The sequence below is a fragment of the Odontesthes bonariensis genome, chromosome 1 (assembly GCF_027942865.1).
Source record: "Odontesthes bonariensis isolate fOdoBon6 chromosome 1, fOdoBon6.hap1, whole genome shotgun sequence".
In the NCBI taxonomy this organism is placed as follows: domain Eukaryota; kingdom Metazoa; phylum Chordata; class Actinopteri; order Atheriniformes; family Atherinopsidae; genus Odontesthes; species Odontesthes bonariensis.
Window position 1 is genome coordinate 43144194 of NC_134506.1, and position 23451 is coordinate 43167644.

The following is a 23451-nucleotide window of genomic DNA, read 5'->3' on the forward strand; positions in this document are numbered from 1 at the left end:
TTAACATATCCAGTTACTGTAAATCAGCATGTGAAAATAAGAAGGATTAACAGCTATTGTTTGCTCTTACGTGGCTTTGCTTGGATGAAGAACACATTCTGAGTTCAGGAGTCACCCAGCATTAAATGGGCACAATAACATCAGGGTTCAGTTACACCTTATTTAAGAGTCTTTAAATTCTATTTATGCACCTGTTGGTGAAGGATTCAAGTAACCAGAATGTGAATTTGAGAGTTTAACACTGCCTTTGCTTGTAAACATACAACAGAATGAATCCACGGGATTCTTTAAATCAGAGGAGGAACATGAAATTTAGGTGAAGAACTGAGAAATACAGACTGGCTAAACAGGTCCTGCTCCATTTGTGTCTTTTTCAGTAAATGATGTTGAGTTTTTTTTTCCCTTGTTGAGGTGTATTTAAGATGCAGCGCTCAGGCTCAGGATGGGGTGCGTGACAGGATGGCTTCACTTGCACTGCTGCTGCATGTGCTGCTCGTGTCCACAGCTTCATCCACAGGGAACCAGAACTATCTGTTCCATGGTGGATCAATGACTTTCAACCCAAAAGGACAGAGTTCTGAGGGGGCTTATGAGGTGGGTATACTGCCTTGTTCTGTTAATTATTCCAAAAACCAAGTTATCCAAACTGGTAAAAATGCCATGTCATGTTTAACTGCTGTCACTGAAGGAATGCTGCTTTATATTTTGTATAAAGTGCCACTAAAAATAAGGTTTTTAACTTTAATAGATAGATGGATAGATAGATAGATAAGGTATGTTCCACAGGGTATAGGGAACGCCCAATTACCAAAGATGTCTGTCAGCCTCAAAACAGAATATCTTTGATTGACAAATTTACTGTCTTACCTTCCGGCTTTAAACAAGGAACAGCTGAAATGAGAAGCTGGCACAAGCTAGAGAAAAGGTTACCACAGCTTAGGTAGAGAATGAAAGTGACCAAAAAGCTGCAGCCTAGGAGACCTGCCGGAGGGGAAAGACTAATCTGGTAGAGGGCAGTAGAGGGCTGATCACCACTGTAAGAATCAGCTTCCTCTTCCTGACTTTAGGCCAAATTTTTCCAGTATTTCAAAAGCTAAGCAAAGAGAAAACAGGGCAGGCAGTGTATCCAAGTGAGCATATTCATAGATCCCGATGCTGCATGGCTGATGAATCCTTCTATGTCTTTGCAGGTGGAACTTCGCCACAGGCAAACTGGATACAGACGCTACGCTACCGGGGAGTTTGCTTAAATGGTAACTGTGGGACTGAGACTGAGCATGCTGGTGTAACGACAGCCAAGCGTTCTGGTAATTTTACATGGAGGCAGTATGAGGTGACAACGACAAGAAAACTCAAAACCAAACTCCCCTTCGAGATGAGGTGAGACGTGACTCAAGCAAAATCCCCCACAATTTAAATTCTGCCCTTTTTCCACAAGCTGACTCAATTTTCAGAGCTCTAAAAACGTCTGTGTCATGCTTCGGTTAAAGTTGTGCATTCATATATGGTTGACTGCAAGGTGTGTGGGCCAATGAAGTCGTTCAAAACTGAGTTATTCAAGTTTCTTCCACACATTCAAACCACAGAGCAGTAAGCACATTTAAAAAATGTCCCAGCTGTTCTTTGAATCATCACATTCACATTAGTGAGAAGTACAAATTTATATCAATTATAGACAACTTTCATCGCTTAACTTAATCATTGATCGAGAAGAAAATTTCCCTGTGGCTTCATTCATATTGAATACATCACATCAAATTCTAAAAAAGAAAGAAAAAAAACCCTCTGAAGTGTGGAAGGTTTAAAAAAAACATGGGTAAAATTGACAAAGAGTATCACAAAAAAAGTCGTTTAGAGCCGATTAAGATAATTATTTTGCTTCTTTGTCCTAATTATTCAAACATTTCACCAAACGGATTCCCTTACATTCACCATTTCTCCTACAGCAGGTGGACAAACATCAAAGGCTCTCATATGAAATGGAGGATGATGACTCATATTGATCTGGGAACCCGATCTGATACGGCTGAATCAAACAGATCTCCTGTCATTACCACACCGCAGGTTCTCAGGTGATTAAATCAATTTTTTTTTTATTTTGGTAATTGAAGGACAGTCCCGTTGGTGATGTGTTCAGTAGTTTTGGATTTTTAATACATTTGATTTTGTTGGATTTTATTGGATTATAATTTGATTACAATTAATTGGCTTATAAAACTAGCTTGAATTGGACTTCGAATGACAAGTTTTGTTTTGGTTGTAAACAAATAAGATGCACTTAGAATTAAATTCACTGTTATGATCTTAGATATAGTTACATAAACATCCTTAATGTTAGCCTGAATGTTCATCTCTGCCATAAATACGAGTCTTAGAGTAACACTAGAAACCTTTTGGCTCCCCCTCCTCTGTGGAATGTAAAATCACTGTTATATAAGAACCCTGCACGTGCACAGCCGTACACCTGAATTATTTGTCACATTGACGAGGCAACAAAGATACCCTAAAGCAACCGTAAAGCAAAATGTTGTGGTGGAGCCTCCTCTCCAGGGCAGTTTCAGGTCCGGGAATGTGCAGAACAAAGCTTGGTTGCTTGTAAAATGAGTCAGAAGCACAAAGTTGGAAGATTTATTTTAGTTTAAATTTGCTCACTGTTCTCAAGTGATATGTTTTTCCTAATGTTACGTGTCTCAGGGGTGTATTCTACGAAGATATAACTGACATTTTTTCCCTCTATTAGACAGTAAAGTCATATTGCAAGCGGTGTTCCGCACAGATAATTTCTGACTGAGTTTCATCTGATGTTACAGAGTGACGAGGAACTGCCCACGAACATTCGAGATCCCAACGTTTGACCCTGATGGCGACCGTGTGAGATGCAGAGTTCCAACCACCTCAACTACATACGAGGGTTGGATGTGCGGCCTCGTCAATGGTTTCTCTTTAGATCAGGTGAGAACCTACAAAGAGACTAAAATGTAAACGATACCAATGCCACCAATCTAAAGCCTTTTTATTCATAGGTACTTCATATTGCAGCGTGATTGTACAACAAGGCATTTCAAGAATAAAACATGAAAGTTAGACTGAAATTCATTAGGTTTGGTTCATTAGTAATCTGACATCTACTGTATAGAGGGCAGCAAATCTATATTGAGTGCTCAAGAACTTGTAATGTGCAGCCTTTTGTCTAATGAAAGTATTTCCTTTTTGTCAGAACTCCTGCTCCCTTACATTTAGATATAGTCAACACACTGGATACCATCCCATTGAGCTGGTAGTGGAGGACTTTCCCAACAGAGAGATCTCACCACATCCACAACATCTAAAACCACCACCACATCCACTCCAACCACCACATCTAAAACCACCACCACAGCCGCTCCAACCACCACATCCACAACATCTAAAACCATCCCCACAGCCGCTCCAACCACCACATCCACAACATCTAGAACATCTAAAACCACCACCACATCCACTCCAACCACCACATCTAAAACCACCACCACAGCCGCTCCAACCACCACATCCACAACATCTAAAACCAACACCACAGCCGCTCCAACCACCGCATCTAAAACCACCACCACATCTACTCCAACCACCACATCTAAAACCACCACCACAGTCGCTCCAACCACCACATCCACAACATCTAAAACCAACACCACAGCCGCTCCAACCACCGCATCCACAACATCTAAAACCACCACCACATCCACTCCAACCACCACATCTAAAACCACCACCACAGCCGCTCCAACCACCGCATCCACAACATCTAAAACCACCACCACAGCCGCTCCAACCACCACATCCACAACATCTAAAACCACCACCACATCCACTCCAACCACCGCATCCACAACATCTAGAACATCTAAAACCATCACCACAGCCGCTCCAACCACCACATCCACAACATCTAAAACCACCACCACATCCACTCCAACCACCACATCTAAAACCACCACCACAGCCGCTCCAACCACTACATCCACAGCATCTAAAACCACCACCACAGCCGCTCCAACCATCACATCTAAAACCACCACCACAGTCGCTCCAACCACCACATCCACAACATCTAAAACCAACACCACAGCCGCTCCAACCACTACATCCACAACATCTAGAACATCTAAAACCATCACCACAGCCGCTCCAACCACCGCATCCACAACATCTAAAACCACCACCACATCCACCACAGCCGCTCCAACCACTGCATCCACAACATCTAAGACACCACCACAGCCGCTCCAACCACTGCCTCCACAACATCTAAGACCACCACCACAGCCGCTCCAACCACTGCCTCCACAACATCTAGAAGCACCACCACAGCCGCTCCAACCACTGCCTCCACAACATCTAAAACTACCACCACATCCCCTCCAACCACCACATCCACAACATCTAAAACCACCACCACATCCACCACAGCCGCTCCAACCACTGCATCCACAACATCTAAGACCACCACCACAGCCGCTCCAACCACAGCCTCCACAACATCTAGAAGCACCACCACAGCCGCTCCAACCACTGCATCCACAACATCTAAGACCACCACCACAGCCGCTCCAACCACTGCCTCCACAACATCTAAGACCACCACCACAGCCGCTCCAACCACTGCCTCCACAACATCTAGAAGCACCACCACAGCTGCTCCAACCACTGCCTCCACAACATCTAAGACCACCACCACAGCCGCTCCAACCACTGCATCCACAACATCTAGAAGCACCACCACAGCCGCTCCAACCACTGCCTCCACAACATCTAAAACTACCACCACATCCCCTCCAACCACCACATCCACAACATCTAAAACCACCACCACATCCACCACAGCCGCTCCAACCACTGCATCCACAACATCTAAGACCACCACCACAGCCGCTCCAACCACTGCCTCCACAACATCTAAGACCACAGCCGCTCCAACCACTGCATCCACAACATCTAAGACCACCACCACAGCCGCTCCAACCACTGCCTCCACAACATCTAAGACCACCACCACAGCCGCTCCAACCACTGCCTCCACAACATCTAGAAGCACCACCACAGCTGCTCCAACCACTGCCTCCACAACATCTAAGACCACCACCACAGCCGCTCCAACCACTGCCTCCACAACATCTAGAAGCACCACCACAGCTGCTCCAACCACTGCCTCCACAACATCTAAGACCACCACCACAGCCGCTCCAACCACTGCCTCCACAACATCTAAGACCACCACCACAGCCGCTCCAACCACTGCCTCCACAACATCTAGAAGCACCACCACAGCTGCTCCAACCACTGCCTCCACAACATCTAAAACCACCACCACAGCCGCTCCAACCACTGCCTCCACAACCTCTAGAAGCACCACGACAGCTGCTCCAACCACTGCCTCCACAACCTCTAGAAGCACCACGACAGCTGCTCCAACCACTGCCTCCACAACATCTAAGACCACCACCACAGCCGCTCCAACCACTGCCTCCACAACATCTAAAACCACCACCACAGCCGCTCCAACCACTGCATCCACAACCTCTAGAAGCACCACGACAGCTGCTCCAACCACTGCCTCCACAACATCTAAAACCACCACCACATCCCCTCCAACCACAACATCCACAACATCTAGAAGCACCACCACATTCCTTCCAACCACTGCATCCACAACATCTAAAACCACCACCACAGCCGCTCCAACCACTGCCTCCACTACATCTGCAACCATCGGAACAACGACTGCCCCAACCACCACACAGTATTATAGGCCATCAATTGCTCCTTTAAGCAAGCTTTCTCTGCAGTTCACTGTTTATGGTAAGGTAATACCATTTATCCGAATAGTCATGCGAGTATTTTAGGTGAGTATTTTATTTCTCACCGTCTGTCTCTCCCCTGATGTGATTTTCAGTGGATTCACACTATGCCCCTTCATGTCTTGACGGTGATTACTTTCCTCTTTTCTTGTCACCAACTCCGGCAAATGGAGCAAATCTCAGCGCATACGTCAACAACACTCTTGAATTCAAAGTCAAGTCTGCTGCTCGGAACACAACGTAAGCAGTGATTTGTGTGTGTTATTATAATGTGCATTCGTATGATACTTTCTACTCATGTTCTGTCTTATTTTGTAATTGATAAACTTTTTGCGTCATCTTGTAGGATTCATGACTTGATTGTGACAGGACCAAGGGGCATTTCAAAGCAGAAAGTCTCCACAGGAACGTACATTATCAAATGGACACCAATTGAAAATGAGCTGAATGATTATTTTCCCATTTGCTTTGTGTCTGAAGCAAGAGATAGGTGAGTTTTCAATAAACTATCTAGTGGGGTCAGGTGTCTGTTCCACATTTATCGTGTTCCTTCAACCCAGTCTCACAACAGAGCGTTATATAGCCACATAAATTTAATGTCTTCATTGGTAAGAAAATACAACGTTTTTGCAGATTTTTTCATGCTACCAAACTTGAAAATAACTCCATTAAGTAACACTAAATGTTCACCCATTGACTGTTGGATCACAATTAAAAGGCAATTGTTACATTTCAGACACAACCAAGTCTACCATTCAGAGCTGCGCTGTGTGACCGTTGAGGTTGAGTACTATGGTAAGTCAAAGCTGACTGAGCCTCTTAATATGTTCTTTATTACCTGTGGTGTCTCCCAGTGAGTCATTGGGTTGCTGCCTCAACAGGCCTCGATAAACTTGTGCATCAGTCCACCTCTACCGAGTTGAAATACTGAAAAATGTCCATCCCTCATAGCTCCGTTTAGGTCACCTCTACTAGGTGACACGACAACAACAACTATGACTAATTCTACTAAAATAATGATAACAATGATAGAAATAATTATAATACATGTGCATGTGCAGCACTTTTACAGCACTTTTATAAAGTACTGACCATAAGATAAAGGCTTAAACAGGATAAAAACGCAATCACAGGTGAAACAAAAAACAGGGACTACTTTCTGATAGAAGCGTGCCATCTCATTCTCTGTATCCGTGTGAGTGCCCTCATGATATCAGGATTAAATGTATTTAAAAATGAACGATCGATGATCAAATGTTTCTTCCTCTATGCAGAAGCCACTGTATCCTGCAATGAAACAACAATAACTGTGGAGGTGGAGAAGACTAACCTCATCAGACGCAACGAGAACATTTTGCATCTCAACGATTTCACGGATTATTCCTGCGACCTCACAAGAAGTTCCAACGCTTCCCACCTGGTGGCCGTGATGTCACTGAACTGCTGTGGGACTCGTGTTGAGGTGCAGAACACTAAACATTTAAAAGAAGTTTAAAGGAAAACTGCGATATTTTCAACATTGAGCCTCTTTTCTGAGTCGTCTGCAATGTTTTAGAACCCCCCTCACCGCTTTTTTGATGTTTACTGCTGTCTCCGGTATTTGCCTAATTTTGATTCTTCTCAACCTGCTTCAGAATGGCAAGTCATGTGCATGTCTAGAAAGGTCCGTAAAAGCACAATAAACGTCCGTTTTCAAAATAATCAACTCACCGGAGTGGTTACTGGTGTGCACTGGGAGTTCCAGCCTCGTTTTGGTGTTGACGAAAGTAGTTGGCCCTATTTTCTCTCCCTTCGTATCACTGCCTGCTGTGTAGACCGTGCAGACCGAAGTGCAGACCCCTGCTTCCGAGCAGCAAACACCGTAACAGGCACGGCTGTCGGCAGGCGGCAGCAGGCAGTGATACGAAGGGAGAGAAAATAGGGCCAAGGTCTGACTTTTTCCTGGAGAACGATTTTGTGATGCAAATGTATTACTCTTTTGAACACATATTGTTTTGAGAAGCAAAACGCTTTATTTTTTAAACCCCAGCCAACTAGCCGGACTACTTTCGTCAACGCCAAAACGAGGCTGGAACTCTGCTCACAGGACGCAGCAGGGGGTAAGAAAATGTTCATAAATGATGTTGCTAGCATGGGATGTCTTACAGCTTCATGTCAAAAGAGGCAAACTATCCCTTTAATCTGAATCAGGGAAACATCTCAAACATACAGGCCCCTTAAGGACCGACTTTGGACATCCGTGTCTTACGTCTTGTGACTGATTAAAAATGTCAGTCTCTTTAACTGTTGTCTCCTTTCTTAATGGCTTCATTTAATTATTCTATTTCATGTCATTATCAGGAGGACGACGATAACATCATCTTCAGTAACGTGATCACATCTGCCGACCCAAATGAAATCATTTCCAGGGTTCATGATGTTGAGATCGCCTTTTCCTGCGTCTATCCGAAGCGAGCCAACCTGTCGCTGGGATTCACACACAAAAACCCTTACGCCTTCAGAGAGAGGGGCTTTGGTACTTTCACCTTCCAGTTTGAGTTCTTCGAGACTCAGCTTTTCAGAAAACAAGTGAATGACAGCAACTACCCAGTGGAGGTTTACCTGAAGCAGATGATCTTTATGCAGATCGAGGAAAGCTCGTCCATCCCCAACACAGAGCTGTTTGTGGAGTCCTGCAAAGCAACTCCTTACGACAACCCCAACTCCCGCATCAGCTACACCATCATTGACAACGGGTACTTAGTGAAAATGCCACTGTGTTGTAACTGATTACAATGAAGAAATGATCTGTTTCTAAAGTATTTGTTTTATATATCTATTATTGTACAGGTGTGTGAGGGACAAAACTGTGCAAATCTACCCCAGCTCCAGGTCTCAGTTCAGGTTTGGAATGGAGGCTTTTGAGTTCATCGGAGCTCATGAGGAGGTAAAGTTACTATGGCTATGTTCGAAACCGCATACTACATACTACATACTTGCAAACTGCATACTTCCATACTCATCGATCAGACAGTATGCAGAGCGTTTACCCACAATGCATTTCGCTCCTGCCCGAGCCGAAGTCAGCCGGCCTGAAGCTGATTTCGCTTAAGCTCTAAACTCTGTAAACTTTAGCAACATTGGAAACATTTTCAGGCGAGAAAGTAGTCGTTTAGATCCCCAACATGTTGAAAACCTGACAAAATACCGGCTGTTTACAATTTTGTTCCCACGAATTCGGCGCTACTAAAGCTAGCCGCAGTGAGCAACGCACTTCCGGTTATTTTCACAAAATAAAATACCCGTTGCCTTTTATCATAGGGAAAGCCATTACGATACAATTGGTGCTTTTGTTTTGAAAACAGGAAGGGAACCTACCCTCGTTGTAGCTAGCTTGAAACAGTAAATGACGATCGGCAAAGTCACGTTACGTTGCATCTTGGGTACTGTGAGTATGAGTAGTAACCTCATGATGCATACTCAACATTTCGGAGAATCTAGTATGCATCCGGGAACTTCTCGCTTACTCAAACTCACTAACTCAAAACGTTAGTATGAGTAGTAGGAGAAGTATGCGGTTTCGAACACAGCTTATGTCAAAATCAGATTTTGAATCCAATGTCTGAGCCTCTGTACCTTTGATCTGAAAAGTTAAAAATCAGTCAAAGAAACATGACTGTAACTGCAACTATGAGTAAACCACAAACCTTTTCAACAAATAAATCTAATTCAATTTCATGAACAGCATCTCGGTGTAAATACATGATAACCCACCACTGTGCAAAACCCTTTTGTTCTGGAACATTTACAATCAGAGAAGAGCAACGATTTAAAAAAAATGCCCTCCCCTCGGCCCACTGGCTTTAACCAGGTTTCATTGTTTCCATTGAAAGTGAGTATTAGAAACAGATTATAGATGCTGATGTTGTGGGTCATTTTAAATGCATCTGATGCTCTAAAGCAGCAGTTTAACAAGAAATCTTTGGAGATTCGGGGGGCATACGCAGGTCGTGGGGGAGAGAAAATATCAAGTCAAAGCAGCTATAAATAAGCCGTGGAAACTGAATGATTTTGTCTGCAGCCTAATAGAAAATAAAGTTCCACGTCTGCCTGACTCCGCCTCCGTTTGCCTGCAGGTCTACGTCACCTGCTCCGTCATGCTGTGTGAGAGCGGCGTCACTGGGACCCGGTGCTCTCAGGGATGCCTCGACTCAGGAAACCATCGCGGCAAAAGAGAAGCTGCAGCTCAGACAAGCAGGCACTCCATTTCCCAGGGTCCTTTGCACCTGGCTAAGAGCTCTGACAGCAGAGGTGAGTTTGCACGTAGAGTCAGGTCATAATGTGCACGTGAAGGTCGATGTAATGCAGTTAGTTGAATATATGGATGCTAATGGGGTTTTTTTCTTTTAGAACTGGACACTTTGATCAGTCTTCATTCATATATAACCTTATAAATAAGTTTTTTTGGTGTTTTATTTCTCCATCTCAGCCTCTGGCCCGAGCCTGAATCTGGGCACCAACCTCATCTTTATTGTCGGCTGCCTCCTGGTATGTGGAGCGGTGATCTATCGATCCGGAAGGACCAAAGCTGGATGCCAACGCCTTCCAACCTCTGACACGGAATAAATTCAGATAAACTGCTTCTTTTTTTTAGTTGACAGCCTCGCTCTCGCTGTGGTCGACATTTTCTGCTTTTACTGATTTTAATCTTTGTGATCATTGAGATTAAGTTTTATTAAAGTTTTATTTTTTTTTAAATCCAAGCTTCTGTCATGGTTGTAGCAATTTGTTCTATTGTTTGTTTGTAAATGATAAAATAATGAATAATTAAACCTAATTGAGTATTTTCCTGTCATAGCGTTTGTGTATTAAAGCGTGTTGTCTCACTTTTATGTTGGTGACTAACGGTCTAAGAGACATGCAAATTAAATTTTTATTGGTGTAAATGTTCATGTTATGCACAGGCAAACGTGTTTCTACTGATAAAAAACTTTGAATCTTTGAATCTTCTCACCAACGTGGTTAAATGCTGTGCAAAATGTTCAAGTTTTGATACTTAAACGATGAAAAGGGCTCCAAACAAACATTATTTAAAGTCATTTTTATCGTGGTTCAAATTCAATTGACTTGTGGATAAAAAAAAACAAAGTCAATAAACTGGTTTATTTATTTTTTTTGCAAACAAGTCTGTACTTTCCCAAGAACTCAACTATAGATTTCTGGTCTGTCATTGTGGTTCACTGTTCTCGTAACTGAGTTCGGCATTCCTGAGATCAAAGGTGGAACATTTTGCTTGGCAGTGAAAAAGGATGCTGGTAAACAGGTTCTCCTTGACCCGCGATGCATCCAGTAAACGGGCTGATAAAGTAATATTTTCTTCCGTGTAGCACAGTATTTAAGCTGCACCGATCTCGCTGTGGATGGAAGATTCGTCAGGATGGCTTCTCTCACGCTGCTGCTGCTGCATCTGCCTATGCTCACGGCTGTATCTGAATCACGTCCCTCCTACAGACACTTAGGTGCATCGCTGACGTTCATCCCGAGAGGCAAGACTATCAGTGGGACTTATGAGGTGAGTTCAACAGCTTTTGGGATAACCTGAATGTAGAGTACACAGACCAATAATTGCATTCAGTTAATATATATGTTAGGGCTGGGCAACGATTCAAATTTTTAATCTAATTAATCACAGGATTTCCCTGATTGAGTCTTTGATAATTCAGCTAACAGCAATGATTAACCCACAAGCTAAAAATGCAAGTTTTGGAGCCTATTTCTTTTTATCCAATAATTTCTTTGCAGCAAGTTAAACCTTTTTAGGGTACTTGTTGAAGGTTAAAATCGTACAAATTACACAGGCCTGATATGGGTAAATTAAATCCTCTCATAGCGATTCAACAGAAATTACATGTATGTGAAAAGGTATGTATGCGTGTACGGCTGTTGAATACAGGCAAAGAAGTAAAAAGTAAAGATTTAATCCTGGAATATAGTTTAGTTGATTAGGGATGTCCCGATACTCCGAGTCATGTTATCTTTAGGGCTGGGCAACGATTAAAATTTTTAATCTAATTAATCACATGATTTCCCTGATTAATCACGATTAATCGCATTTGTACGCAAAATCCAAAAATGAATCCAAAAGTAGCGTATAGCCTTTAGCATTTAGCTTTATTTTAAATGTGCTGCCATATGAATGAAAGTGCCATAACATTTGTTGTGCAAACACACTTTTAACATCAGCATCTTTCTGTAGTTTTTATGTAGAAGCCTCGCTCCACTGTCTGTTTCCTTGAATGACTTGCTGCTATCAGTTGTGTGTTTTGCCTTTAAGTGATATTTTAGACTGGAACTACTACGCTGAGAAGACAATTCAACTTGGCTGCAAATGCAGGAGTTTTAAAAAAAAATGTATTTTGAAATACGTGCTTTTATGTTGAAACAAGTAAAACAGGAAGTAGCGCCGGTTAGCTCCCTGACCTGAAGCGGTGATGTTACCTGCTAGTTTATCTTTATTTTATTCCTCCATGCTTCGTGGTGTTTGCTGTAACTGTGTGAATGTGATGTATTCAACAGACTTTTACAATAATAAAACCTGCGTTAATGCAGTTTTTTTTTTTTTACATTTATTTTGAAATACGTGCTTTTATGTTGAAACAAGTAAAACAGGAAGTAGCGCCGGTTAGCTCCGTGAGCTTCACACAGAGACCGAGGAGCACCTGTAGCGGTGATGTGAGCAACAGACTTTTACAATAATAAAATGAATAATAAAACCTGCGTTAATGCACGATAAAATATTTATCGGCGTTAAATAATCAACAAGTTAACGCGATAATAACGAGTTAACTCGCCCAGCCCTAATATATACCTATTGCTGTCGACGAGGGAGGCTTAGACATGATATTATTACAGTAATACAGTAAATTTTTTAAGTTTGGCTGTCAAAGAAAATATCTTCAGCATTCTCCTTCAAATTACAGCTAATTTAAGATAAACTGTGCTTTGGTTTATTCAGGGGTTGTTGTATTTGTGCTTATTTAAATAGTTTATGCCCTTCGTTATTTTATGCCCGGATGATTTTAACTCTTCTGAAGCTTGAATTTTGTTCCTCATTTGTAGGTCACTTTGGATAAAAGCGTCCACTAAATGATCAAAAGTAAATATAATCACATTATTGTAATTCTATCCAGTTGGAACTTCGATACAGGCCAACTGGATATGATTTCCACGAGAATTCATATCGCTGCGTATATTCTGACTGTGGTTCAGTGACCCTGGGCCACAGTAGAATAGTGGCCCAAGAAGAAAACTGCAGACCAACCTCCCCATCACGATGCAGTAAGACAAATATACAAAAATGTTGGAAATTCTATCATGATTTGATGATACATTTTATAAATATATACTGTATCTGCTTTGCTAATTTTTCTTTATCATTTAAATATTTCTCCACACAGATTCCCTAATTACCGCAATTACTTCTACAGTATGGGATACTGGATAAATAACCCCAAACTCCCACCATTTGGATGGATAATGTCAACACAGGTGGACCTGGGAACCCGATCTGATACTGGAGAACCAAACCTTCCACCCATCACTACTATTCTGCCAGTTATCAGGTACTGAAAAAAAAAGGTCTGGTTTTTGTTTCTTAACCTTTTACTTGTTCATAAGTTGCTTCAAAGGTGCGGAAAGTTTAATTTGACGTCAGAGTGTGGCGATGCTTGTCATAAAAACTCTAGGATGGTTCCGTCATGATCCGTGTTTTTCTTGTGTGTTTTGATTCTTATTTCTGGTCTTTTTTTAATACCGGTAGTATAATTATTTCTTGGTTCCTTGGTTGCTCTCTGTTTTATGTTCGTTGGTATTTTTGTCTGAACTTGTACCTCGTGTTGGCTCTTTGTCTGGTTTCATGCAGCTCTTACGTTCATATCAAAATGTGTGTTTGTGTTTTTTTTAATGTGCGTGTTCGCTTTGTTTTGAGCTCAATACGGCAGCGGTCTTTAACCTTTTTTTGCTCCACGGACCGGTTTAATGCAAGACAATATTTTCACAGACCGGCCCTTCAGGTGTGGCGGATAAATACTACAAAATAAAATGATACGGCCAACACAGACATGTGTTATTCAGTAAATATAATAATAAACTTGAATCCACTGTGTACTTGTATGTAACTTTATTAGCAGCGTCCTCCTGACGTAACATCCTCTCTGCCTCCTAACGCTCTCTGGTCGCTATGGTAACGCTTGCCTTCAAAATGCAGCTTTCTTTTTCTTAGTGGTCGCAGCCTCTTCTTCTGTGTCCTCACAGGGAAGCTTTCCAAACACGCCTGTTTTTTACTCATTTTTGCCTGGTTTGTGGGTTTAATATCAGTGTCGATGCGTCGTGTGACCGAGACGAGAGCGAGTCAAGAACAGGCGGATGGAACGGAGAGAATTGGGTAATCTTTTCAAAATAAAACATTGTTCAGACTCGGATAATAAATAAAACGGTAATAATGTAAGTTATTTATTCTTTTTGTTTACATTGACAAAAAATTGGCTGAGCAGAGGTGTGTGAGAGACAGGAAGGGATGGGGTGATGTTCAGAGGTGGGTAGAGTAGCCAAAAATTGTACTCAAGTAAAATTACTGTCACTTTAGAATAATAGGACTCAAGTAAAAGTGAAAAGTAGTCATCCAAATAATTACTTGAGTAAGAGTAAAAAAGTGCTTGGTGAAAAAACTACTCAAGTACTGAGTAACTGTTGGCTCAGTGGTTAGAGTTGGTCCCACTCTCGCCACTCAAAAAAAAAAGACTGGTGGAACTGATAGCTGGAAGGGTGTCAGTGCACCTCCTTGTCACGGCTGAGGTGCCCTTGAGCAAGGCACCGTACCCCCCATGCTCCCCGGGTGCTTCATGGCTGCCCACCAAGTTGGTTTCTGTCTCTGAGTGTGTGACCCTGTGCATGTGCATGTGTGTGTCAAACAGGTGCCAACCTGGATGGGTTAAAAGCGGAGGACAAATTTCATGTGTATGTATGCATGTATGCATGACAATAAATCTGATCTTAATCTTAATCTAACGTCTGATTTATTCATTAACACAAGCATTCAATCAGACAGACAGAAATACTAAATAATCATCTTTAGGCAAATTAGAGTTCATCCTATTGATAAAATAAATTAAAATGAATGAATTAATTACAAAATAGCTTAAATTAAAATAATCCAGGTAAATTCAAGTTCTTCAATAAAAAATAAGAGAGACTAGGAAATGTTTAAAACATATGTAACCCATATGGAACCTAAAAAACAAACATTCACCTATCCATGGGGGAAAAAAACGAGTTTAGGAAACTTAGCGCTACATGTTTCCTCAAGTTAGATGTTGAGTTTCTGCTGAAATGTGCGTTTGTTTTGGTTGCCACAGAAGACACATAATGTAGCTGCTGTTTCTCACTCTTTGTAAGGTAAACATGCTTTCAGTATGAGGCCTCGTCTGCGTCTTCATTTCCCACCGTTGGTTCTGACATTTTTCATCTGTTTCTTTGTTTGTTTGCTACGCCTGCTAATGCTAAAGCTAACCCGTCCCGCCGCTGAGATCGAGTACGGTCACGTGACCAGACTGCACGGCTGCGTCTGATTGGTGGAACACAGTCAGGTGGTAGAGCCTTTGGCGGAAGTCTCTCTCTCTGTCAGAATAAAACATGAAAATGAGGCGTACGCGGGGGGATAAAAATAATGAGGCGTAGAATTAGCCTGGTTGACGCCTCCACAATCTCGATGAGATGGTGGTCTGGGAACTAGGTGTGCATTTCCTCGTATTTGAGGCGTGGTTTACGAATGCCTAGAGCCGTTTATTGGGCGCTACGAATGTCTATCAAATGACGTCAGGTTCTTCCCATGCTGCTTTGCGCGCGATTCATAGCCAATTGTATCACTTATACCAGATGACGACAGAAATTCGACGAGGAAGAAGAAAAAAAATGGAAAATAAAAGTAAACTTGCGCTCTAAGCTACTTAAATTGACAACAAAGTAGGCCTATATGCTATATTCTACATGAATTTTTATGTTGTAGAGTTGTGAATTTATTTTAATAATGGAGAAATTGAGCAGCCTTGCTTTGTTGTCTACAGTAGTAGCTCAACCCTCATCTTACTTTGAAGCTCCCAGAACTGACGTCGACGCAGCTTTAGCTGCAGAGAAGCTATCAGGCTTGTGTTGATGATAATAATAAACTCCTGGACTATGTACAAACTTCCAAATGCATCGTTTTGTGAGTACAGACCATATTTGTACTATTGTAGAAGTTTGGTGTCATGGCATGTGATTTTAGTGTGGTCATTTTGGAGATACTGCCAGGGTCCATTAGCGCTTGTACTAAGCTATTCGGGATAACTCAGTAACTCAGCTGATGTTCAGCCAATATCGGAAAAACTTCGGGTGGGCTACTTGGCTGGATGTCACGGTTCAAATGACCCCAGGTTGAATCTACTCCGAAACACTTTCTAAGGCTGCATTGAACGGTAACGTTGTGTCCGCTGTCATGTTGGATTAACGCTCTACAAGCTTCGGTGTAGCGCATAGACGTCGTCATCGTCTTGCTGGCCCCCCCCCCGTTCTGTGATTGGTTCCCAAACTCTAGCAAAAATAAGGGCGGTGGTTTCCAGGCTGACTTTGCAGTGAGAATGAAATCGAGCGCAAAGCAGCATGGGAATTCCCAGGCTAGCGTAGAATACCAAAGAGGTAAGAAGAAAAGTAACCAGCTCATTGTAGCCTAATGTAGCGGAGTAAGAGGACAGTTTCTGCTGCACACATCTACTCAAGTAAAAGTAAAAAGTATAGTGATTTAAAACTGCTCCTAGAAGTACAATTTTTTTCAAAAACATACTCAAGTAAATGTAACTCGTTACTACCCACCTCTGGTGATGTTCATGTGTGCCCATGTGTATGATGCGGCTCTTAGTCTCTGACTGGTTGGCCACCCCTGCTTTAGAATCTCTTTATGGTCATTCCTCCTATTCATCCTCAGTCCTCATGATGTGTTCTGTAAAGTAACCGATAACATTTTTCCACTGTTGTGTTATGTGGCATGACGCGTGCCCGACTGAGTTTTATCTGATGTTGCAGAGTGACGAGGAACTGCCCTCGAACATTCAGGATCCCAAAGTTTGACCCTGATGGCGACCGTGTGAGATGCAGAGTAGAAAGAAGTAGATATAACCATTACACGGGATGTTCGCTGTGTGGTCTCGACAGTGATTTCTCTTTGGATGAGGTAAGAAACTGTCTAAAAACGGTGTTACATAGAGAAGCAAATGAGGCTGGAGCAGAGACTGTAAAACATCTGTAAACAGATGTGATGCTAGAAAACGAAGGCTCTGCCTCCTCATCATTTGGTAATGAGTTATTCTTCTGCGCTCTGGGACAATTCAGGTGAAATGTGAACACTAACATACACAGAAAGATTTAGGGCGGCACGTATTGTATGACTGCTTCTAATGAGGTAAATCTGGCCCCAGCCATACCAAACCAGACTAAACTTCTCATGTAAACAAAAGAGATAACACTGTCATAAACATAGAAACCACATACATATACATATGAACTAAATACTTAGCTTTATAGATTTGTTAATATATGTGCTACGGCTGCAGGGATCTAATAACTGAAAAAGTATAATAACTGATAGCTAATAATAGCTGACTTATCTGAATTAACTTCGAAAGGATCCCCATGAGTTTAGCAACAATGACTCAACAATACCGCAAAAAAGAGATTTGAACTTTAAGTATAAAATGTTTGATTTCCCTTTAAAACTTTATTTCATCTCAAGAGTTTTTAATTATAAGTACAAGGCAGGAAATGATGTGCTGAGTTTTAGTCAAAGTGTGTTTTAGTGAGCATTAAAACAAAGGTTAACTAAATGTACACCACCTGAGCTTCTTACACTGTCTGATCATACTACTTAATTTTTGTCAGGATTGCACCTTCAAATATAGAAACAGCAGCATCTCTGGACATCATCCCATCGAGCTTCTGATGGAGGACTTTCCCAACAAAGAGATCACTCTATCCTACTCTGATCGATCCTACACAAAAAAGAAACCCCTGTCAGTGGAACGGAAGAAACGTGCGATTATAATAATTCCTCCGACAACCAGCACAGTTCCTCCGACAACCGTCGCAGTTCCTACGACAACAACCACCACTCCTACAACAACCACCCCAGCTCGCCCGACAACCACCACAGCTCCCCCGACAACCACCACAGTTCCCCCGACAACCACCACAGTTCCCACGACAACCACCACAGCTCCCCCGACAACCACCACAGTTCACCCAACAACCACCACAGTTTTATACAACGACAACCACCACAGCTCGCCCGACAACCACCACAGTTCCTACGACAACCACCACAGTTCCTACGACAACCACCACAGTTCACCCAACAACCACCACAGTTCCCCCGACAACCACCACAGTTCCCCCGACAACCACCACAGCTCCCCCGACAACCACCATAGTTCCCACGACAACCACCACAGCTCACAACATCTATATTATTATAATCAATTATTGGCATTTCATCGATTTCTCACTGTCTGTCTCTCCTCATCTCATTTTCAGTTGACCAATACGATGCCCCTTGATGTATCGACGGTGATTACTTTCCTATTTTTTTGTCACCAACTCCGGCAAATGCTGTAAATCTTCCTGCGTTTATCAACCAGACCCTCGAAATCAAAGTCAGATCCACAGCTGGGCAAATGTAGTGTATTTCTATAGCACATTTTAACAACAAGGTGATTCAACGTGCTGAATCAGCTGCAGCCGTCTGATAATCTTTTAGACAGACCAGGAAATACACTGTTACAGTCATCAAGTTTACGGAAAATAAATGCATGGAGCAGCTTTGCTAAATCACTCTGACACATTAGTCCTTTAATCAGTTAATAGTTAACTGACTTCATAACTGACCTGATATGGTTGCTGAGCCCATAAAACTGATAACTGATACCAGATTTCTGGTTGAGTCTGTGGTTTTTAACATTACGGGCTGAAGCTGAGCTCAGATTTTTAACCATTCTTTGCGGCTCAAAAGACAACGATCTGCGCTTGGTATTTGTTTTGCTTAAAAAAATTCTGGATCATCCGGTTGTTTATTTGTTCGAGGCACTTAATGAGTGTTTGTAAGAGATTATAATCCCTTGGTAATGTGGTGATGTAGACGTGTGTGTTGTCTGCATATCTGTGGTATCGTGTTTTGTTTATTTGAATAATCTGAGCCAGTGGGAGCATATAGATGTTGAATAAAAGAGGCCCCAGAATTGAACCCTGAGGAACTCCACATGCCTTTTTTGTCCACTTAGATGAGTGATTACCTGTAAATATGAAGTAGTTTCTGTCTTTTAAGTAAGATTTAAGAAAGTACAACCCAGTTTTCCAGACTATGGCGCAATAAACACTGACATTCAGTTACTGTAAAACACAATGTGGCACATTGAACCCGTTTAATGATAGTTGCTGTTACTCCTTTCTTTCTAACGCTGCCACGAGTGATCTATAAAGAGGCATTATTTTCAAATGTTTCAAAACATTTAATGTCACATGCTACCAAAGTAATTTTGCAAGTAAAAACACAATTGTTTAAAGGTTTGAAAAGTCTCTCATTCACCTATTCCCTCCACTAAATAGACTACTTAGTACTTCTAAGATTAGAACAGGTATAGCATGTGCTGTGCTTCATTACTTTTGCAACAAATTTGGCAGATGTGCAGACCTAACAGTACAAATAACTCTACGTCACAGTTTTATAAATTCACACAAAGTAAAATTAACCAGATTTCATCAATGTCTCTCTTCTTTTATCAAACTCCTTTGAATTATTCATTTCGTATGGTACATGGTAATATGGCAGGCTATAAAGTACAGCAACATAAAAAGCAACATAAAAAGCAATAAAGCCATTTTAAATGGTTAAAAATAGTTTAAAAGGTCTAAAAAATCAGCATTTATTTCATTCAGTACGTTTAAAATGTTGCAGAAGGTCCTTGTGTCATGTTTGTAAGACATTTACATCTTATTTACATTAATTTTCTTTTTTTTTCTCCAATTACAACTGTTGTCTCCTTTCTTAATGGCTTCATTTAATTATTCTATTTCATGTCATTATCAGGAGGACGACGATAACATCATCTTCAGTAACGTGATCACATCTGCCGACCCAAATGAAATCATTTCCAGGGTTCATAATGTTGAGATCGCCTTTTCCTGCGTCTATCTGAAGCGAGCCAACCTGTCGCTGGGATTCACACACAAAAACCCTTACGCCTTCAGAGAGAGGGGCTTTGGTGCTTTCACCTTCCAGTTTGAGTTCTTCGAGACTCAACTTTTCAGAAAACAAGTGAATGACAGCAACTACCCAGTGGAGGTTTACCTGAAGCAGATGATCTTTATGCAGATCGAGGAAAGCTCGTCCATCCCCAACACAGAGCTGTTTGTGGAGTCCTGCAAAGCAACTCCTTACGACAACCCCAACTCCCGCATCAGCTACACCATCATTGACAAGGGGTACTTAGTGAAAATGAGTGTTATAACTGATTACTATGGAGAAATGATCTGTTTCTAAAGCATTTGTTTCATATATCTATCATTGTACAGGTGTGTGAGGGACAAAACTGTGCAAATCTACCCCAGCTCCAGGTCTCAGTTCAGGTTTGGAATGGAGGCTTTTGAGTTCATCGGAGCTCATGAGGAGGTAAAGTTACTATGGCTATGTTCGAAACCGCATACTACATACTTGCAAACTGCATACAGGGTCAAAGGGTAAAAGGGTAAAACACAAAGAGGGAAAATACAAGTTAACACTGGCAGTGTTAAACACACTGACCCGATGGTGGGAAATCCAGCAAAATGTTTGCTGCCAACCAACCACAGGAACTTGTTTATGAAGTTATGTTTGGCAAACGTGCGATCATTAGAATCTGTATTGTCACAGTCTCAGTTGTACCTGTTTAGATCACCTTCCTGTAAATCAGATTGTCGGCATCATTCCTGACATTCTTATTCGCTGCTCAGAATGTTCTCACGCGTGTTGATAGATCAAAGCACATCTGATCTGATTTTAATCTCAATAAGTTAGACGAGAGAAGAGCAAGTAAAGGAGAAAACAAAGAAATTGCCTTAAATGTAACCAGACTTTTCGAGGGTAAACTTACCTCTCTTGATAATCATCACCTAATTCAAGTATTTAGTATGGTCTAATTAAGATTTAAGATCAGATTTATTGTCATGTAGATACAAGAAATACACAAAATTGCTCCTCCGCTCTTAACCCATCCAGGTTGGCAGCTGTTGAACATGCACAGGGTCACACACTCATGGGCTGTGTTCGAAACCGCATACCACATACTACATACTTCCATACTGCATACTCATCGATCAGACAGTATGCAGAGCGTTTACCCACAATGCATTTCGCTCCTGCCCGAGCAGAAATCAGCCGGCCTGAAGCTGATTTCCCTTAAGCTCTAAACTCTGTAAACTTTAGCAACATTTGAAACATTTCAGGCGAGAAAGTAGTCGTTTAGATCCCCAACGTGTTGAAAACCGGACAAAATACCGGCTGTTTACAATTTTGTTCCCACGAATTCGGCGCTACTAAAGCTAGCCGCAGTGAGCAACGCACTTTCTGTTATTTTCACAAAATTAAATACCCGTTGCCTTTTATCATAGGGAAAGCCATTACCATACAATTGGTCCTTTTGTTTTGAAAACAGGAAGTGAACCTACCCTCGTTGTAGCTAGCTTGAAACTGACATTTTTGACAGGAAATGACGATCGGCGACGTCACGTAACGTTGCATCTTGGGTAGTTTGAGTATGAGTAGTAACCTCATGATGCATACCCAACATTTCGGAGAATCTAGTATGCATCTGGGAACTTCTCGCATACTCAAACTCACATACTAACTCAAAACGTTAGTATGAGTAGTAGGAAAAGTATGTGGTTTCATACACAGCCTATGTCAAAATCAGATTTTGAATCCAATGTCTGAGCCTCCGTGCCTTTGATCTGAAAAGTCAAAAATCAGTCGCAGAAACATGACTGTGACTGTGAACTATGAGTAAACCACAAACCTTTTCAACAAATAAATCTAATTCAATTTCATGAACAGCATCTCGGTGTAAATACATGATAACCCACCACTGTGCAAAACCCTTTTGTTCTGGAACATTTACAATCAGAGAAGAGCAACGATTTAAAAAAAATGCCCTCCCCTCGGCCCGCTGGCTTTAACCAGGTTTCATTGTTTCCATTGAAAGTGAGTATTAGAAACAGATTATAGATGCAGATGTTGTGGGTCATTTTAAATGCATCTGATGCTCTAAAGCAGCAGTTTAACAAGAAATCTTTGGAGATTCGGGGGGCATACGCAGGTCGTGGGGGAGAGAAAATATCAAGTCAAAGCAGCTATAAATAAGCCGTGGAAACTGAATGATTTTGTCTGCAGCCTAATAGAAAATAAAGTTCCACGTCTGCCTGACTCCGCCTCCGTTTGCCTGCAGGTCTACGTCACCTGCTCCGTCATGCTGTGTGAGAGCGGCGTCACTGGGACCCGGTGCTCTCAGGGATGCCTCGACTCAGGAAACCATCGCGGCAAAAGAGAAGCTGCAGCTCAGACAAGCAGGCACTCCATTTCCCAGGGTCCTTTGCACCTGGCTAAGAGCTCTGACAGCAGAGGTGAGTTTGCACGTAGAGTCAGGTCATAATGTGCACGTGAAGGTCGATGTAATGCAGTTAGTTGAATATATGGATGCTAATGGGGTTTTTTTCTTTTAGAACTGGACACTTTGATCAGTCTTCATTCATATATAACCTTATAAATAAGTTTTTTTGGTGTTTTATTTCTCCATCTCAGCCTCTGGCCCGAGCCTGAATCTGGGCACCAACCTCATCTTTATTGTCGGCTGCCTCCTGGTATGTGGAGCGGTGATCTATCGATCCGGAAGGACCAAAGCTGGATACCAACGCCTTCCAACCTCTGACACGGAATAAATTCAGATAAACTGCTTCTTTTTTTTTTAGTTGACAGCCTCGCTCTCGCTGTGGTCGACATTTTCTGCTTTTACTGATTTTAATCTTTGTGATCATTGAGATTAAGTTTTATTAAAGTTTTATTTTTTTTTAAATCCAAGCTTCTGTCATGGTTGTAGCAATTTGTTTGATTGTTTGTTTGTAAATGATAAAATAATGAATAACCTAATTGAGTATTTTCCTGTCATAGCGTTTGTGTATTAAAGCGTGTTGTCTCACTTTTATGTTGGTGACTAACGGTCTAAGAGACATGCAAATTAAATTTTTATTGGTGTAAATGTTCATGTTATGCACAGGCAAACGTGTTTCTACTGATAAAAAACTTTGAATCTTTGAATCTTCTCACCAACGTGGTTAAATGCTGTGCAAAATGTTCAAGTTTTGATACTTAAACGATGAAAAGGGCTCCAAACAAACATTATTTAAAGTCATTTTTATCGTGGTTCAAATTCAATTGACTTGTGGATAAAAAAAAACAAAGTCAATAAACTGGTTTATTTATTTTTTTTGCAAACAAGTCTGTACTTTCCCAAGAACTCAACTATAG

The 23451-nt window shown here is 41.7% G+C and overlaps 2 protein-coding genes and 1 long non-coding RNA gene across 6 annotated transcripts; all 3 read left to right on the top strand.

Annotated features, from left to right (window-relative positions):
• The first annotated feature begins 467 nt into the window (after positions 1-467).
• Positions 468-3369, top strand: LOC142382054 (uncharacterized). Of its 2 annotated transcripts, XR_012769920.1 has the most exons (5): positions 468-594; positions 1191-1380; positions 1950-2072; positions 2811-2952; positions 3218-3369. It is a non-coding gene; the product is annotated as an uncharacterized LOC142382054 (long non-coding RNA). The 2 variants fall into 2 exon arrangements; XR_012769919.1 differs by lacking the exon at positions 468-594 and having other exon boundaries at positions 1098-1380.
• Positions 3370-4247: 878 nt separating this feature from the next.
• LOC142383872 (uncharacterized) lies at positions 4248-10986 on the top strand (the record flags this gene model as incomplete). Its single annotated transcript, XM_075469669.1, has 9 exons — positions 4248-5838; positions 5933-6077; positions 6184-6327; positions 6574-6632; positions 7112-7299; positions 8178-8572; positions 8667-8763; positions 9953-10127; positions 10306-10986. Coding segments are annotated over 9 exons (2931 nt in total), but the record flags the coding sequence as incomplete, so codon positions are not given.
• Positions 10987-11080: 94 nt separating this feature from the next.
• Positions 11081-23406, top strand: LOC142382035 (CUB and zona pellucida-like domain-containing protein 1). Of its 3 annotated transcripts, none has more exons than XM_075467478.1 (9): positions 11081-11388; positions 13007-13154; positions 13274-13438; positions 16932-17079; positions 17784-18467; positions 19984-20378; positions 20469-20565; positions 22376-22550; positions 22729-23406. In XM_075467478.1, exons 2-9 carry the CDS (start codon positions 13150-13152, stop codon positions 22863-22865), a joined length of 1806 nt encoding a protein of 601 aa, XP_075323593.1. In that variant the 5' UTR covers positions 11081-11388; positions 13007-13149; the 3' UTR covers positions 22866-23406. The 3 variants fall into 3 exon arrangements, with proteins under 3 accessions (XP_075323593.1, XP_075323601.1, XP_075323609.1); XM_075467486.1 differs by having other exon boundaries at positions 13304-13438; XM_075467494.1 differs by lacking the exon at positions 17784-18467.
• Positions 23407-23451: the final 45 nt, after the last annotated feature.

What these genes read in the sequence shown, in the direction of transcription:
- LOC142382035 (XM_075467478.1), top strand. An exon ending in TACACCATCATTGACAAGGG is followed by an intron (nt 20,379 to 20,468) that starts GTACTTAGTGAA and finishes ATCATTGTACAG; the next exon opens with GTGTGTGAGGGACAAAACTG. An exon ending in TCATCGGAGCTCATGAGGAG is followed by an intron (nt 20,566 to 22,375) that starts GTAAAGTTACTA and finishes GTTTGCCTGCAG; the next exon opens with GTCTACGTCACCTGCTCCGT.